This window comes from Corvus cornix, chromosome 21 (genome assembly GCF_000738735.6).
Source record: "Corvus cornix cornix isolate S_Up_H32 chromosome 21, ASM73873v5, whole genome shotgun sequence".
NCBI lineage: Eukaryota > Metazoa > Chordata > Aves > Passeriformes > Corvidae > Corvus > Corvus cornix.
Genome location: NC_046350.1, coordinates 5,328,379 through 5,345,518, shown reverse-complemented (window position 1 = coordinate 5,345,518; position 17,140 = coordinate 5,328,379). Strand labels below are relative to the sequence as shown.

Sequence of the window (17,140 nt, the reverse complement as noted above, 5' to 3'; positions counted from 1 at the left end):
GGCAGGGTGGTGGAGTCCCCTTGGGATGTCCCCAAAGGTCCCTCCAGGGCCACGCTGTGCCCTCGGTGCTTTCAACCCGTGGCTGGGCTCGGGGATTTCCACCTGCCTGAGTGACAGGAATATTCCATGGTGGGAAATGCCTCACCTGGGGACCTCCCAGAGGCCACCCCAGGCCCGGTGACAGGGGGGTGACCTCCTGTGCAGGAAGCTGAGCTGGCCAGTGGCTCATTAATATTTATTCCATAATTATCTGAGCATTTTAAAAGGCTCTGGACAGCTGAGGCTGTGGCTGCCTGGTGGGGGAAATACATCAGCCCATGGAGACACAATTCCTCGTGTTCCTGGGCTGGGATAATGGGGAAAGCAGCTGGATAATGGGAAAAGCAGCAGCTTGGGATGGCCTGCGTGTGTGACTTCAGCTTTGGGGGCTGTGTGGGGTGGGCTGTGGGATGGGCTGGGAGCTGCAGGGGTGTTGCCCAGGGGGATCCTCCAGGTGACAGGAGCATTTCCAGTGACGATCCTCAGGGTTTCCCGTGGAAATCCTGCCCCCCCATCCATGGACTCAGCTTCCCAGCTGCCTGGAGCCCAGATCCCACCAGTCTGTGTCCCACCTGTGTCCCTGGGTTGGCAGCAAACATCCCTCAGGGGATGATCACCACTTAAGGAGCAGCTGGAATCCCCTGGGACAGGTTTATCCATGGACATTCCCTTTCCCTGGCCCGGCAGCGCTGGGATGTGCTCAGCCACCCCCTCCCTGTGCTCCCCAGGTGTCCCTCGCTGTCCCTTTCCCACTGGGACCAGGACAGCGTCTCCCTGTCTGTCTTTGGCTGCCTCCCCTCCATCAAGCTGCTCGTTAATGAATTAATAATCAGCCTCTAATGGCTTCCTTGCCTTTGATGTAAATGAGAGAGGAGCTCTCCATGACAGCGGGTTCAGCCCTAGGAGCTGGCACGGAGGAGAAGCGCTGGCAGCAGCGGGTGGCACCCGGTGACCACAGGGGTGTCCCTGCTCTCGCCGCCCCCAGGCACGTGCCAGTGCAACCCCTACGGCTCCTACGGCGGCTCCTGTGACCCGGGCACGGGCCAGTGCTCCTGCAAACCCGGCGTGGGCGGCCTCAAGTGCGACCGCTGCGAGCCCGGCTTCTGGAACTTCCGCGGCATCGTCACCGACGGCCGGAGCGGCTGCACCCGTGAGTGACCCGGGGGGCACGGGGACAGGGCTGGAACACCCCCTGTGAGGGTGGGCAAGGACAGGGCCACCATTTGTGAGTGGGACAGGGGTGGGACATCACCACCCCCTGAGCGGGGCAGGGGTGGCAGCAGCTCGGGACATCCTGGGCTTCTCTGGCCCCTTCTCCTCGCTCTTCCCTTGGATTCCTGAGGGAATCCCTGGCTCCACAAATCCACCAGCAAAACAGCGGGGATGTTCCCTATTTCCCACTCTGTAACTGTGGGGTTTTCCCCCTTTTCAATCCTACAGCTCCATTTTCTCCCTTTCCCACCCTGTAACGGTGGTTTTTCCCCTATTTCCCACCCTGTAACTGCATTTCCCCTCTCCCAGCCTGTAACTGTGACCCCGTGGGCTCGGTGCGGGATGACTGCGAGCAGATGACGGGGCTGTGCTCCTGCAGGACGGGCATCATGGGCATGAAGTGCAACCAGTGCCCCAACGGCAGCAAACTGGGCACTGCTGGCTGTGAGAAAGGTCAGGGGGTTCCTGCATAACTGGGATTTTGGTGTCTGAATAACTGGGATTTTGGTTCCTGTGTAATTGGGATTTTTGTTCCTCTCTTTGGGATTTTGATTGTATAACTGGGATTTTGGTTCCTGTGTAATTGGGATTTTTCTTCCTCTATAACTGGGATTTTGGTTCCTTTGTAACTGGGATTTTGCTTCCTGTATAATTGGGATTTTGGTTCCTTTGTAACTGGGATTTTGGTTCCTAGAATTAAGATTTTGGTTCCTAGAACTGGGATTTTGCTTCCTGTACTTGGGATTTTGCTTCCTGTATAACCGGGATTTTGTTTCTGCGTGTTTGGGATTTTGGTTCCTTTGTAACTGGGATTTTGGTTCCTAGAATTGGGATTTTGGTTCCTAGAATTAGGATTTTGGTTCCTAGAACTGGGATTTTGCTTCCTGTACTTGGGATTTTGCTTCCTGTATAACCAGGATTTTGTTTCTGCGTGTTTGGGATTTTGGTTCCTGTACAGTCTGGCTTTTGGTTCCTGTACAGTCTGGATTTTACTTCCTGCATTTGGGATTTTGGCTCCTGCACAACTGGGATTCTCACTGCTCACCCCCTTTCCCTCCCCGCAGACCCCTCAGCCCCCACATCCTGCGAGGAGATGCGCTGCGAGTTCGGGGCCTCGTGCGTGGAGGTGAACGGCTTCGCCCACTGCGAGTGCCCGTCCCCGCTGTGCTCCGAGGCCAACACGACCAAGGTTTGGGGACAGCACCCTTGGGGGGGCTCAGGGACATTTGGGGGTGTTCTCATGTCTCTCCCCCACAGAACCAGGCAGGGGATTGTTCCCTGCTGGTGACATGCAGGTCACACGTGTCCCCCAGCCGGGGACGCTCCGTGCCCCGCTGGCACCTCCGAGCTGCTCTGTGCCCCACAGGAGCCCCCCCAGAAACACTTCCAGCTTTTAGGGCCCTGTTCCCGCTGCTGGGAGGGGCCCAGAGGTGCAGCTGTGGTGTCCCCTGTGCCCCCAGGTGTGTGGCTCCGACGGTGTCACCTACGGGGACCAGTGCCAGCTGCTGACCATCGCCTGCAGGCAGGGCCAGCACATCACAGTCAAGCACGTGGGGCAGTGCCACGGTGAGTGTCCCCTGGGCAGTGCCACGCTGAGTGTCCCCTGGAGAGTGTCCCCAGGCAGTGCCATGCTGAGTGTGCCCTGGAGAGTGTCCCCAGGCAGTGCCATGCTGAGTGTCCCCTGGAGAGCATCCCCAGGCAGTGCCACGCTGAGTGTGCCCTGGAGAGTGTCCCCAGGCAGTGCCACGCTGAGTGTGCCCTGGAGAGTGTCCCCAGGCAGTGCCACACTGAGTGTCCCCTGGAGAGTGTCCCCAGGCAGTGCCATGCTGAGTGTCCCCTGGAGAGTGTCCCCTGGGCAGTGCCACCCCCTTGTCCTGACACTGACCCTTGCCCCCTGTGCCTCTGGGACACCCCTGGCACAGCCAGTGCCCTTCCTGGGGTTTGTCACCCCCTTCCTGGTGCCATCCCGGCTTTTTCCCCCTCCTCACCTCCTGTGTCCGCTCCTTGCAGAGTCCATCCCCCACACGAGCCCCCCCGTGCCCCCCACGCCGCTGCCCACGCTGCCCCCAGACCGGCTCCTGCTGCCCGCACCCCCTCAGGCCACCACGCGGGCCCCGGAGCCCACAGGGGTGGCCACCAGCTCCGTGCCGCTGGAAGCCAAGCCCACGGAGCGAAGCCACCCCACGACGAGGCGCGTGACAACAGCCAGGCCGGCCACCACGCCCTGGGTCACCCACGGGGTGCACAAGGCCACCATTCGCCCGCTGGCCACCGCGCCCGTGGTGGTGGCCACCAGCCAGCCGGGCTACGGCGAGTCCGGCAGCGCTGAGGGCAGCGGGGACCAGGACATGGGGACCAGCGGTGACCAGGAGTCCAGCGGGGCGGGCTCTGCCGGTGAGTGCCACCCCTGCGGCTCCAGGGGGCTCCAGCCAGCCCTGGGTGTCACCGCGGGTGGAGCCGGGGCGTCACCGGGGCGCAGAGGTGTCACTGCTGATGTCCCCTTGCTGTCCCCCAGGGGAGGAGGAGCTGGAGGAGGGCCAGGTGACATCCGTGCCTGCCATCGAGAGGGCCACGTGCTACAACACCGCCCTGGGCTGCTGCTCCGACGGCAAAACCGCGGCTGCCGACGCAGAGGGGAGCAACTGCCCCGGTGAGCTCGGGGCTGGGGAGGGGTCTGGGGTCGCTTTGGGGTCAGGAGTTGGGGATCTCTCAAGGGGAATGACACAAAGAGCTGCCCGGGTGAACTGGGGATGGAGGAAGGGTCTGGGGTCGCTTTGGGGTGAGGAGTCAGGGATCTCACAGGGGGGATGCCTGAGTTGCCCAGCACGGTGCTGTGCTTGCCCAGCTGGTCCTGTGCCCACTCTGGTGTCCCTGAGCATGTCCTGAGCCCCAGGAGCTGGCAGGCATTGTCCCCTCTGCCACGGCCAGCCCAGGTGCCCAGGTGGGCACTGCTGGTCACCCCAAGAGCCAGAGCTCTGCCCCTCTCTCCCCTCAGGTGCCCACCCTGTCCCTGGACTGCTCCAGCCCTAAAACCCTGACCAGGGCTTTGCCCAGGCTTGTGCCCAATCACCACGGGCACCAGGGGGGATGAGGGAATTCCTTGGATTCCCTGTGTCTGTGAAGGAACTGGGATCGGGACCAGTTTGGTGCTGGTGCGGGCAGGGACAGCAGCTGGAGCCCCAATGTCCCCTCTGGGCTTCCTGGGGTTCCCACCGGTGTTTCCTGCTCCCTGATCCAGCTGGGATCTCCTCTCCTTGCCACAATTTGAGGAAGCACAGCCACGCCTCTGCTCCGTTAGAACATCCTCGTTATCCTGAAAATTGTTCCTCCGGGGCCGTGTCCCAGATTTTTCCTCATTGAAGTCTTTCCTTGTTCCTTGGGGTTTCCAGCAGGACATCCCCTTTTCCTCTGGGAAAATGGCACTTTCCTCTTTTAACCCAACCTGTGTGAAGGGAGAGGGAAAAGGAAAATGGGAAGGGAGAGGGGAGGGGAAAAGAGAAAGGGAAAGGAACTTCCTGTGTGGTTCCCACAGCGGGATCTCTCCGTCCTCTGCGTCCCCAGGAAAGGATCCACCCCTGGCATTCCTGGTTTGGCAGGCCTGGCTTTCCCTGTGCCAGGTCTCCTCCTCGCCCCCAGCCCCGTTTGGCCCCGCTGTGCCCCGTGCATGCCCATGGGTGCCCCGGGCCGTGGCGTGTCCTCTAACGTGTCTCTCTTGTCACCCAGCGGTGCAGGGGGGCCGCTCTCGGGGCCGGAGCTCGCAGGATCCCGTCTGGTAAAAGCTGCCACGTCCAGCCTGGTCTTTGCCATCTGCTCCAGCACTAACCCTCCATGGCTGTCCCGTCCCATCCCGACTAACCCGGCACTGGCACTACCCCCACACTGCCATCCCCCTTCCCAGGGACTCTGGTGCTCTCCCAGCCCCTTGCCCCCTCCTGCCCAGCTAAAGGGCTTTGTCTTGTGTTCCCTCCCTCCTGCAGCCACCAAGGTGTTCCAAGGAGTGCTGATCCTGGAGGAGGTGGAGGGCCAGGAGCTGTTCTACACCCCGGAGATGGCCGACCCCAAGTCGGAGCTCTTCGGGGAGACGGCGCGGAGCATCGAGGGCGCGGTGAGTTCTGCACCCCTCGCCGGGGGCACGGCTGGGATCTGGAGGAAAAAGGGAATTCTGGAGTCAGGGAATCGCTGGGTCGAGGTTGGGAAAGCCCTCCAAGATCACCAAACCCAGCCCAGCGCCGCCACTTCACCAAACCACGTCCCCAAGTGCCACATCCTCACACTCCTGGAGCTCTTCCAGGGATGGTGATTCCACCACTGCCATGGAGAGCTTGTGCCAGTGCCTGAGACCCAACCTAAACCTCTTCTGGTGCAACTTGAGGCCCTTTCCTGTCATCCTCTCACTTGTTCCCTGGGAGAAGAGCCTGACCCCACGTGGCCACAGCCTCCCTTCATTCCATGCTGGGTCAGAAATCCTTTTCCAGCTTGGCCTCGATGTTGGGACTGTTCAGACACCCCTGAGATGCCCAAAGTGTTTTACCTCCAGGAATAAGCCCTGAGACAAATCCATCCAAACCCCCTTCTCCCTCCAGTTCAGCTGCACAACTGTGGGACACTCCTGGTGTAAATCCACTCTCCCACCTCTCAGGAGAACCCTCTGTACTTCCAGCTGTGGGAGCAGGTGGATTTGGGGTGGGAATTTGTCCGTTTGGGGATGCTGAGGCAGTGCTGGGTGGCAGAGCAACCACAAACCATCTTTGCAAGGGCAGGAACATCTTTGGAGCTGATTCCAAGCCCTTTGGAGCAGACAGACAGGGCCCAGATGGCTGCTGCAGTCCCCGTGACAGAAACAGCGTCCCCAGGTCACTGCCGTGTGCCTGAGGGTGGGAATGCTCCCAAAATCATTGCCTCACTCATTCCGGGACTCTGCCGCTTTCTGGTTTTCCATGGAAACACAAAACCATGGCACAAAAGCCACCTGTGGCTGCAGACCCCTGTCCCCGGTGCCACCTGCCTGATGCCACGGGTGTGACGTGCCCCTGGACCCCTCTGGCCGCTATTCCCGCTTGAAAGGGGAAAACTAAACCGCGGGATCATGAATTAATTAATTCCAGCCTCAGCCAGGGGAAGGTTTGGTGGTCCTGGCTGTGCCAGAGCTGGCAGCGCTGGCACCGTGTCCTCCAGACAAATCCTGCAGCGTCCCAGAGCCAGCTCGGGAAGGCAGGCGGGTATTTAAGGATGCAGAGCAGGGCTCTGTGGGGTTTTCCCGAGTGCCTGAGCAGCTTTAGGTGGATTTGGGAGAAATCAGGAGGACTCAGATGCCACACAAAGGAAAATCCCGGGATGAGCTGCGAGGTGGCTCCGCTCTGGCTCGGTTCTGCTCCTGCTCACCTCAGGGGTGGTTCCCTGTCCCGCTTTATTTATGGATCCCGCTCTTCCCTTGGCCATAAGGAACAGGGACCAGCTGGAATTGTCACAGCACAGCAGCCCCTGTTCCCTCCCTGTCACCGGGATGCCTTGCAAGGGCTTGGAAGCAAATCCAAGGCTGGCTGAGAGTCAGGATCTTCCCCTGGCAGGATCCCCATCCCAGGTTTCCCCACTGACCAGGATGTTCCCTTTCCTCCTTCCCCCACAGCTGGATGAGCTTTTCCGTGGCTCTGAAGTGAGGAAAGATTTCAAGAGCATCCGAGTGCGGGACCTGGGGCAGAGCAGCGCTGTCAGGGTCATCGTGGAGGCCCACTTTGACCCAGGTAGGGCCATTCCCTGGGGAATTCCCAGTGGGAATTCCGGCTGGAGAACCTGGTGTGGGGAGGAGAAGGAAAGAACCATCCTAAAATTCCCTGGGGTTGTGCCTTCTGTCCTGAAAAACTTCAGTGTGAGCAGAGCTGGGAGGAGCTGCTCCCCTGAGGAAGCTGGGAGCATTTTCCTTGGGAAAGGAGGATTCTTTTCCTTGGGAAAGGAGGATTCTTTTCCTTGGGAAGAGGGAGGGAAATTTCCCTTGGGAGGGAAATTCCTGTTGGAATCTTCACTCTTCCTTCCCTCCCTCCTTCCCCCCTCCTGGCTGCGATCAGCCACGTCCTACACGGCCGCCGATATCCAGGGGGCCCTGCTGAAGCAGATCCGAGCTTCCAAGAAAAAAACCATCCTGGTGAAGAAGCCCCAGCAGGAGCACATCAAATTCATGGATTTTGGTGAGTCCCTGGGGCGGTGCCGAGTGCCCCTCACTTGGTTCAGGCTTTCAAAATGCCAGGGGAGCTCTGCTGGTCTTGCCAGGGCTTTGCAGCTGTGGCACCAAAGGCTTCCCCAGGCGGTGCCAGGGGGCAGAGGAATCATGGAATTATGGAATGGTTTGGGTTGGGAGGGACCTTAGAGATCATCTGGACCATGGGCAGGGGTCTTCCACTGTCCCAGGGTGCTCCAGCCTGGCTGTGGATGCTTCCAGGGATGGGGCAGCCTCAGCTTCTCTGGGAAATCCATCCCAGGGCCTCACCACCCTCTGGGTAAAATCCCTGGGCCTGGAATTATTTTTCCCTCAGGAAAACCATAAAAGGGTTAAAATTCCCCCCTTTTCCATGGAATATGGTCAGTGCCACTCAAGGACATGCAGCTCTGCCCTGGAAAGGGAGCCCATCCTGGAATTCCAGAGGTGGTGGCCAGTGTGGGAATCCACACACTGCAGAATTCCCAGGAAAAGCAGGGACACAGAGCCTGGAACAGGCACAGCCCTCACCTCCAGCATTCCAGCTACATCTCAAAAAAACCCCGAGTTTTGTCTGCTTTAGGCTGCAAATTCCCCTTCCTGGTGTCCTGCCAGGAGCACCCTGGCTGCTCAAAATCCATCCCCTAAACCACGCCTAACCCAAATCCACACCTGACCCTGCTCCTAACCCTAACCCTAACCTACACCTGACCCTAACTCTGACCCTAACCCATAACTGACCCTAACCCTAACCCTGACCCTGCTCCTAACCCACACCTGACCCTAACCCATAACTGACCCTAGCCCTGACCCTAACCCATAACTCACCCTAACCCTAACACAAACCCGTACACCCAACCCTAACACACGCCTGACCCTGCGCCTAACCCATCCCTAATCCATCCCTAACCCTAACACACATCTGACCCTAACTCTAACCCTAACTTACACCTGACCCTAACCCTGACCCTAACCTGTAACTGACCCTAACCCTAACACAAACCCATCTGTAACCCTAACCCACACCTGATCCCAAACCTGACCCTTACCCACACCTGACCCTAACCCACACCTGACCCTAACCCTAACCCTAACCCTGGCTCTAACCCACACCTGATCCTAAACCTGACCCTTACCCACACCTGACCCTAACCCACACCTGACCCTAACCCTAACCCTGGCTCTAACCCACACCTGATCCTAAACCTGACCCTTACCCATACCTAACCCTAACCCACACCTGACCCTAACCCTAACCCTGGCTCTAAACCACACCTGATCCTAAACCTGACCCTTACCCATACCTAACCCTAACACACACCTGACCCTAACCCTAACCCTGGCTCTAACCCACACCTGACCCTGGCCCTAACCCACACCTGACCCTGGCCCTAACACAAACCCATACCAAACCCTAAACCTGACCCACACCTGACCCTAACTCTAACCCACACCTGACCCTAACCCTGACCCTAACCCATAACTGACCCTAACCCAAACCAGCAGCTAACCGTAATCCTAACCCACACCTGACCCTAACCCACGCCTGAACTTAACCCTGACCCTAACCCATAACTGACCCCAATCCTAACCCACACCTGACCTTAACCCACACCTACCCCTAACTCTAACCCACACCTACCCCTAACCCCAATCCTAACCCACGCCTGACCCTAACCCAAACCCACGCCTGACCCTAACCCACACCTACCCCTAACCCCAATCCTAACCCACGCCTAACCCCACCCCTCTGCCGTGTTCCAGACTGGATCCCCCGGCTCTTCACCACCACCGTCACCACCACCACAGCCACCACCATGGCCCCGGCCACCACCATGGCCCCGGCCACCACGGCCCTTGGCCACCGCCCGGAGCCCGTGGGCAGAGCCGGCCCCAAGGCCGTGGGCGTGCTGAGCACCAGGAGGCCCAGCTCCACCAGCCCTGGCAGCGGCAGGAGGAAGCCCACCCGGCAGCCCCCTGGCACCACCAGGAGACCCCCCCGGCCCTGCGAGTCCCACCCCTGCCTGCACGGTGGCACCTGCGAGGACGACGGCCAGGACTTCACCTGCAGCTGCCCGGCGGGGAAAGGAGGGGCTGTGTGTGAGAAACGTAGGTGATGCTCCCAAAAATCCCAAATTTAGGGCCTGAAGAATCATTTGCCAGCCCCTGCCTTGGGCAGGGATGCCACCTTTGGACATTTCCAGAGATGGGAAACAGCACAAAACCACTGAGCAGGGACAGAGGGATGGGGGGGACATGCAAACCAACCCCAAAATCGGCCCTGGCACGGCAGGGGTTGGTGTCACCGGCTGTCCCAGCTCTGCCACCGCAGCTTGTGTGGGTACAAGTGGGTGTAAAAGGTGAGCAGAGAGGTTGCAAAGAGCGAGGAGCAATTCCTCCCTGGCTCTGTCCTGATCCCAAAGCACTGGGAGGTTGGGAGCTGCTGCTTTGTTGTCCCAGCTCGTGGCAGCGTCACCCAGCGTCACCCAGTGCCACCCAGCCAGGCTCTGCCCACCCTCCCCAGCACCAGGACGGGGGTGCTGCTGATCCAGGCTCGTTTCCCAGCCCTTGGAGAAGCTCGGGAAGCAGCTGGATCCTGGCAGCACTGCTGGTGTTTACTGGGAGCTCCCCCAGGCGCTTTGGGGTCACACCAGGGGCTCTGGGTGGGCTCATTCCTAAAAAACTTTGTCCCTAAAGCCATCACCTGGAGCTCTCCAAGCCCTGGGTGTCCAGGCCTGTTGGTTTTAACGGGATTTGGCCGCCCAGATCCTTTGGAAAACGTCGGCTGCAGTGAGGAAAAGCCAGGAGTGATGGATGGGAATCTGTCAGGTTTTTGGGGAGGAGAGAGGAAAATTAAGGAGCAGGGAAGCTGAGTTTGGAGGAGCTGTGGGAGCAGGGCATGGGAAGGACCAGCAGCGCTGATTTTGAACAGGGAGGAACTGGTAGGAAAACTTCTGGATGAAGTAATCCCGATTTTTGGGGGAAATGGCATCACCAGAGGGGTCTGTGGGCAGCACTGGGAGTGTTCAGGGGGATCATTTCCCAGGAATGTGGCCTCAGAGGGGCCTTCCTGGCAGGAAAACATTCCCGGGTTTGTGCCAGGCGCTCACTGCTCTGTCCTTGTGTCCCCTCCCCGGCCCCTCAGCCATCAGGTACTTCATCCCCAGCTTCGGGGGCAAGTCCTACCTGGCCTTCAAGATGATGAAGGCCTACCACACGGTGAGGATTTCCATGGAATTCCGGGCGCTGGAGCCCAGCGGGCTGCTCCTCTACAACGCCCAGAACCACGGCAAGGATTTCATCTCGCTGGCGCTCGTGGGCGGCTTCGTGGAGCTCAGGTGAGAGGCACAGCCAGGAGGGGGAATTTGGGTTGAATTGAGCCAAAGAGGCCTCAAAGTGGACAAAAATCAAGGGGGTTATTTTTGGGATGTAGCTGGAATACTGAGGGAGCTCGTTCCCTCTTCTCTGCACAGTGAACTCACTTGGCTCCCTCTGAATTTCAGAAAGCTCCGAGGTGTGGGAGGTTGGTTGTTTTGGGCGAGCGGGAGATCTTTTTTTGGTGGGTTTTTTTTTTTAGCTGGGAAAAGAAGTGCAGAGAGGGGAGGGGGGGAAAAAGGAAAGGGAGAAAAGCAGCGGAGTGGGGTTTTTTTTTTGCATTCCAAAATCCAATGGGATGGCTTTGGAATGAGGGGATGGGGAGGGCAGAGGTGGAGAGGGAGAGAAGAAGAGAGGGAAGGAGAGGGTCCCCAAGTGCTCCCAGTGCCGCACCACCCCTGGCATGGCCCAGCTGGCACCTTTGGGCACAAACAGCGCTTTTTTCCCTCCAGGTTTAACACCGGCTCCGGCACCGGCACCGTCACCAGCCGGGTGCGTGTGGAGCCGGGCCGGTGGCACCAGCTGGTGGTGACGCGGAACCGGCGCAGCGGGGCCCTGGCCGTGGATGGGGAGCCCCACGTGAGCGGGGACAGCCCCCCGGGCACCGACGGCCTCAACCTGGACACCGACCTGTTCATCGGGGGAGCGCCCGACGACCAGATGGCACTGTGAGGGTGGCACTGGGCCTGCGGGGTGGCAGGGGGCCTGGGGGAATGGCACTGGGCCTGTGAGGGTGGCACTGGGCCTGCAGGGTGGCACTGGGCCTGTGAGGGTGGCACTGTCCCCGTGAGGGTGGCGCTGCCTCATGAAGGTGGCACTGTTCCCATGAGGGTGGCACTGGGCCTGGGGGGGTGGCACTGGGCCTGTGAGTGTGGCACCGTCCCCGCGAGGGTGGCACTGTCCCCGTGAGGGTGGCACTGCCTCATGAGGGTGGTACTGTCCCCATGAGGGTGGCACTGTCCCCGTGAGGGTGGCACTGCCTCATGAGACTGGCACTGCCCCATGAGGGTGGCACTGCCCCATGAGGGTGGCACTGTCCCCATGAGGGTGGCACTGCCCCTTGCGGGTGGCACTGTCCCCGTGAGGGTGGCACTGCCCCATGAGGGTGGCACTGTGCCCGCGAGGGTGGCACTGTCCCCGTGAGGGTGGCACTGTCCCCGTGAGGGTGGCACTGCCCCATGAGGGTGGCACTGTGCCCGCGAGGGTGGCACTGTCCCCGTGAGGGTGGCACTGTCCCCGTGAGGGTGGCACTGCCTCATGAGGGTGGTACTGTCCCCGTGAGGGTGGCACTGTCCCCATGAGGGTGGCACTGTCCCCGCGAGGGTGGCACTGTTCCCATGAGGGTGTCACTGTCCCCGCGAGGGTGGCACTGTCCCCATGAGGGTGGCACTGCCCCATGCGGGTGGCACTGTCCCCGTGAAGGTGGCACTGTTCCCATGAGGGTGGCACTGCCCCCATGAGGGTGGCACTGCCTCCGTGAGGGTGGCACTGTTCCCATGAGGGTGGTACTGTCCCCATGAGAGTGGCACTGCCCCATGAGTATGGCACTGTTCCCATGAGTGTGCCACTGTCCCCTGAGTGTGGCACTGCCCCATGAGTGTGGCACTGTCCCATGAGTGTGCCACTGTCCCCTGAGTGTGGCACTGCCCCCATGAGTGTGGCACTGCCCCATGAGTGTGGCACTGTCCCCATGAGTGTGCCACTGTCCCCTGAGTGTGGCACTGCCCCCGTGAGTGTGCCAAGGCAGGGACAACTCCCACCTTGAACTCGAGCCTGGAGTCTCTCCCAGCCCTGGCACTGTGAGGGCAGCACAGCCCGACCCCGCTGCCCGGCCCAGCTCCCCGCTGTGCCATGGGCGCAAACCCCCCTCGTGCGTCCCCTCAGGGTGGCCGAGCGCACCACGGCCACGGGCGGCCTGCGGGGCTGCATCCGCGTGCTGGGCATCAACAACCGCGTGTACGACCTGCGGGACGGCGCCGGCGACGTCCTCTACGGCAGCGCCGTGGGCGAGTGCGGCAACGACCCCTGCGAGCCCAACCCCTGCCACCACGGCGGCATCTGCCACGCCAAGGAGGCAGAGATGTTCCAGTGCCAGTGCCGCGACGCCTACACGGGTACGGGGATGGGCGCTGCGGGGTCTTCACCCCACCCCCCTGGGATCCCAGAACCTTTGGGATCGTCGTGGAGGGTGAAGCCACGTCCGGTGAGGGTGATAAGGGTCAGGATCGGGGTGTTCTCGTGCCCCAAATAAAGTCCCCTTTAGAGGCAGTAAAATGACGTCCCCATAAGGTGTTTTAGGGGTGTGGTGCCCTGCTGTTTGTGGGGTTCACTGTGGGGAAATTCCTCACTGGGTGGCTTCGTGGAGCGCAGGTGAGCGCCAGGGCGAGGAAAGGCACAGCCAGGAGGGGGAATTTGGGTTGAATTGAGCCAAAGAGGCCTCAAAGTGGACAAAAATCAAGGGGGTTATTTTTGGGATGTAGCTGGAATACTGAGGGAGCTCGTTCCCTCTTCTCTGCACAGTGAACTCACTTGGCTCCCTCTGAATTTCAGAAAGCTCCGAGGTGTGGGAGGTTGGTTGTTTTGGGCGAGCGGGAGATCTTTTTTTGGTGGTTTTTTTTTTTAGCTGGGAAAAGAAATGCAGAGAGGGGAAGAGGGATGGGGCACTGGAATGGGCTGCCCAGGGAGGGCTGGAGTCACCGGCCCTGGAGGGGTTTAACAAAGCCTGGACTGGCACTCAGTGCCGGGGTTTGCTTGGTGAGGAGGTGTTGGGTCATAGGTTGGACTTGATGATCCCAAAGGTTCATCCTGGTATTCTGTGGGATTTCCCAGCTCGTGGAAAGCCACCTGAGCCAGGAGGGGGGACACTGGGGGCACTGGGGGCACTGGGGACACGGCTCTGTGCTGGTGGCCGTGGGTTGGTGCCGAGCTGCCTGTCCTGCCGCAGGGCCCACGTGCGCCTTCGAGAGGAACCCGTGCGAGCCCTCGCCGTGCCACGTCTCTGCCACCTGCCTGGTGCTGCCCGACAAGGGGGCCCTGTGCGCCTGCCCCATGGGCCGCGAAGGGGAGTTCTGCGAGCGAGGTGGGACGGGGCATCCCCTGGGGCAGGGCGGGATCCCGGTGCTGATGTCCCCAGCCTGGTGAGGCTCTGGGGCCGTGCCTCGTGTCGCTCACCTCGCCCCCTGTGTGCCCAGTGACGGAGCAGGACCACTCCATGCCCTTCCTGCCCGAGTTCAACGGCTTCTCCTACCTGGAGCTGAACGGGCTGCAGAGCTTCGTGCCTGACCTGCAGTAAGTGCCAGGGATGGGCAGCAGAGGGGGAAATCCCCACCCCACAGCGCCCTGAGCGCGAGGGGCATCCCTCACCTGGCAGGGCTGGCATCCGTGCCATGGCCACGGTCCCAGGCTGGCAGGGTTATCCCAAGGGAGACAGGGATGGCGAAACCGAGCGTGAGGGCGGCTCGAGGGGAGGGTATCCATAATCCTTGTTTGTCAGGAACAAGATGTCCATGGAAGTGGTGTTCCTGGCCAAGAACCCCAGCGGGATGATCTTCTACAACGGCCAGAAGACCGATGGCAAAGGGGACTTTGTGTCCCTGGCGCTGCACGAGGGGCACCTGGAGTACAGATACGACCTGGGCAAAGGGGCAGCCGTGCTCAGGTGAGCTGGGGCGGCCCTGCCTGCTCAGGGCAGGTTTCCAGTGCTGTCTTTGCGGGTTCTGAGGGCAGAGCTCTCACCTGGGAGCCTTCTTTTCCCCTTTTTCCCCGCCAGGAGCAAGGAGCCAGTGCCCCTCAACACCTGGATCAGCGTCCTGCTGGAGAGGAGCGGGCGCAAGGGCGTCCTGAGGGTCAACAACGGCGAGAGGGTGATGGGGGAGTCCCCGGTGAGTTTGGGGGTCTGGGAGGGCTCTGGGCATGTGTGGGAGGATTTCCCCAGGCTCTTGGGTTTTCAGTCATGGTTTTGAGGGTGGAGAAGTGGCCAGGACCCGGGCAGGGAAGGATCTCCTGCCAGACAGGAGCTTCCAGCCCCTTGTCCCTCCCTGTCCCTGCACACAGAGCTCAGCCAGGTTTCAGGAATGCCTTTGATGAGCCCCCCACACTCGCACGGAGCCCCCATCCCTTATTTCAGCTCCCTGTGTTGGGACAGGTACGTGAGGCACCCGTGGGGAAATGATGCCATCGTTAATTAAGGGGTGTCAGGAGACCCCAGCACGGGGAGGAGCTCATGGAGCAGGGAGAGCCTCGTGGTGCTGCTGCTGCATCCATGGGTGCTTCCTCTCCTCTTGTCCCAGCTGGAGCTTCCCTCTCCAACTCCAACCTCTCCCCACCCTGTCCCTCCACGCTTCTGTCGCTGCATTCCTGGGGGTTCCTTCCCTGCCCCTTTCCAGCCAGGAAGCTGAGAAGGCAGGAAAAGCCCTGCTTGCCGCTGAACTCATCCCCAAATCCACCCGGAACCGCAGCATTCCTGCAAAACCAGGGATTTTTCCTCCCCTCGCTCTGCTCTTTTGAAGCTCCTCTCCGAGCGAAGCCGCTCCCTGGGTGGCAGTGACCCTCCTGCCACCTTCTGCCAGCCCCTGAGCCACCCAGCCGGGGTGGCAGCAGGGTTTGGCAGCCCTGCCTGTTGCCATGTCACCCCACTGATGTCCCTTTTCTCTCTCTTTTTTTTTTTCTCTCTCTCCCTTTGATTTTCCTTTGTATTTTTCCCTCCCCTGCTGTCTGGATCCCAGAAATCCCGTAAGGTACAGATAAGTATGACCCCCCCCACGCCTCCATCTCATCTGCCATTGGCACCTCGTTCCTTTTTTTTGTGTTTTCCATCCCGATCTCAGTGTTCCACCCCGTCCCTTGCCCATCTGATTTAGGATCCCTGTAGTTTAGAGCCGCTCATTCCCTTTTCCTCCCTCATTCCCAGCCAGTTGTTGTGTTCTGTTTCGGGAGCATTCCAATTAATCCGGTCATTTTTTTTTTCTGTTAATCCCATGGAACATTCGTTAGTGATCCATATCACCCCGTCTTTGCTGTGGCCCTGGCTCCATCCCAGAGAATTCCCAGGAATGGGCATCGCTCCTGGGGTTGGAGCCTCACCTGGGATTTTCCAGCAGAGCGACAGCAAGGAGGGAATTTCCTCCTCCAAAAACACCACGTGGGGTGCAGGAGAACCTCCTCAAGCCATGGGGTGCAGGAGAACCCCCTCAAACCTGGAGCAGCCAGGATGGATCCCTCTGGAATGTGCTGGGATTGAGCTCCAGCCCTGCAGAGGCTCGGAGCGATGTTTGGGTACCCGAGTTTTGGGGTCGCACAAAACCAGAGCCCCCCTCCAGGCCTGAGGGCATTGGGACAGCCCCTCCCCAAAATTCAATCCATGGGAAACCTTTCCCAGGTGCCCACCGGGGGTGGGACCTCGCAGTCCTTGGCATGAGGAGGTTTCCTGAAGGCTCCATCTGTAGAACCATAAATAAAACATCATAAAATAAAACATCATAAAATATCCCAAATTAAGGGAGCCACGAGGATCCTCAAGCCCAACTCCTGGCCCCGTCCAGGACAACCAGGGACACCCTGACACCTTCTCCATGATTCTCCTGTTTCCCCAGATGCCTCACATGGTGCTGAACCTGAAGGAGCCGTTTTATGTGGGGGGAGCCCCGGATTTCTCCAAGCTGGCTCGAGCAGCCGCCATCTCCAGCGGCTTCGAGGGAGCTGTGCAGAAGGTGAGGTCCTGGTGGCCAGCCCAGTGTCCAGTGGGAGCTGTGAGTGGCCAGCCCAGTGTCCACTGGGAGCTGTGAGTGGCCAGCCCAGTGTCCAGTGGGAGGTGTGAGAGGCCAAGGTCCTGGTGGCCAGCCCAGTGTCCACTGGGAGCTGTGAGTGGCCAGCCCAGTGTCCACTGGGAGCTCTGAGTGGCTGAGGTCCTGCTGGCCAGCCCAGTGTCCACTGGGAGCTGTGAGAGGCCGAGGTCCTGGTGGTCAGTCCAGTGTCCACTGAGAGCTGTGAGTGGCCAGCCCAGTGTCCACTGAGAGCTGTGAGTGGCCAGCCCAGTGTCCACTGGGAGCTGTGAGTGGCTGAGGTCCTGGTGGCCAGCCCAGTGTCCACTGGGAGGTGTGAGAGGCTGAGGTCCTGGTGGCCAGCCCAGTGTCCACTGACAGGTGTGAGTGGCCAGCCCAGTGTCCACTGGGAGCTGTGAGTGGCCAGTCCAGTGTCCACTGGGAGGTGTGAGTGGCCAGCCCAGTGTCCACTGGGAGGTGTGAGTGGCCAGCCCAGTGTCCACTGAGAGCTGTGAGTGGCCAGCCCAGTGTCCACTGGGAGGTGTGAGTGGCCAGCCCAGTGTCC

The 17,140-nt window shown here is 60.3% G+C and overlaps 1 protein-coding gene across 5 annotated transcripts in view; it reads left to right on the top strand.

Annotated features, from left to right (window-relative positions):
* The window catches only part of AGRN (agrin), an 87,607-nt gene that overhangs the window by 59,476 nt on the left and 10,991 nt on the right, over positions 1–17,140 (top strand). For 3 of the 5 annotated variants that reach the window (XM_039563828.1, XM_039563826.1, XM_039563829.1), the window contains 19 exons: positions 1,025–1,189; positions 1,561–1,704; positions 2,316–2,440; positions 2,712–2,817; positions 3,262–3,645; positions 3,767–3,901; positions 5,229–5,356; positions 6,878–6,992; positions 7,314–7,433; positions 9,206–9,550; positions 10,587–10,779; positions 11,269–11,484; positions 12,701–12,930; positions 13,761–13,895; positions 14,008–14,104; positions 14,310–14,474; positions 14,586–14,697; positions 15,541–15,552; positions 16,408–16,524. In XM_039563828.1, the coding sequence (XP_039419762.1) occupies positions 1,025–1,189; positions 1,561–1,704; positions 2,316–2,440; positions 2,712–2,817; positions 3,262–3,645; positions 3,767–3,901; positions 5,229–5,356; positions 6,878–6,992; positions 7,314–7,433; positions 9,206–9,550; positions 10,587–10,779; positions 11,269–11,484; positions 12,701–12,930; positions 13,761–13,895; positions 14,008–14,104; positions 14,310–14,474; positions 14,586–14,697; positions 15,541–15,552; positions 16,408–16,524 (3,044 nt within the window). The remainder of the gene's footprint in view (positions 1–1,024; positions 1,190–1,560; positions 1,705–2,315; positions 2,441–2,711; positions 2,818–3,261; positions 3,646–3,766; positions 3,902–5,228; positions 5,357–6,877; positions 6,993–7,313; positions 7,434–9,205; positions 9,551–10,586; positions 10,780–11,268; positions 11,485–12,700; positions 12,931–13,760; positions 13,896–14,007; positions 14,105–14,309; positions 14,475–14,585; positions 14,698–15,540; positions 15,553–16,407; positions 16,525–17,140) is intronic. The other 2 variants (XM_039563831.1, XM_039563827.1) reach the window with 1 other exon arrangement.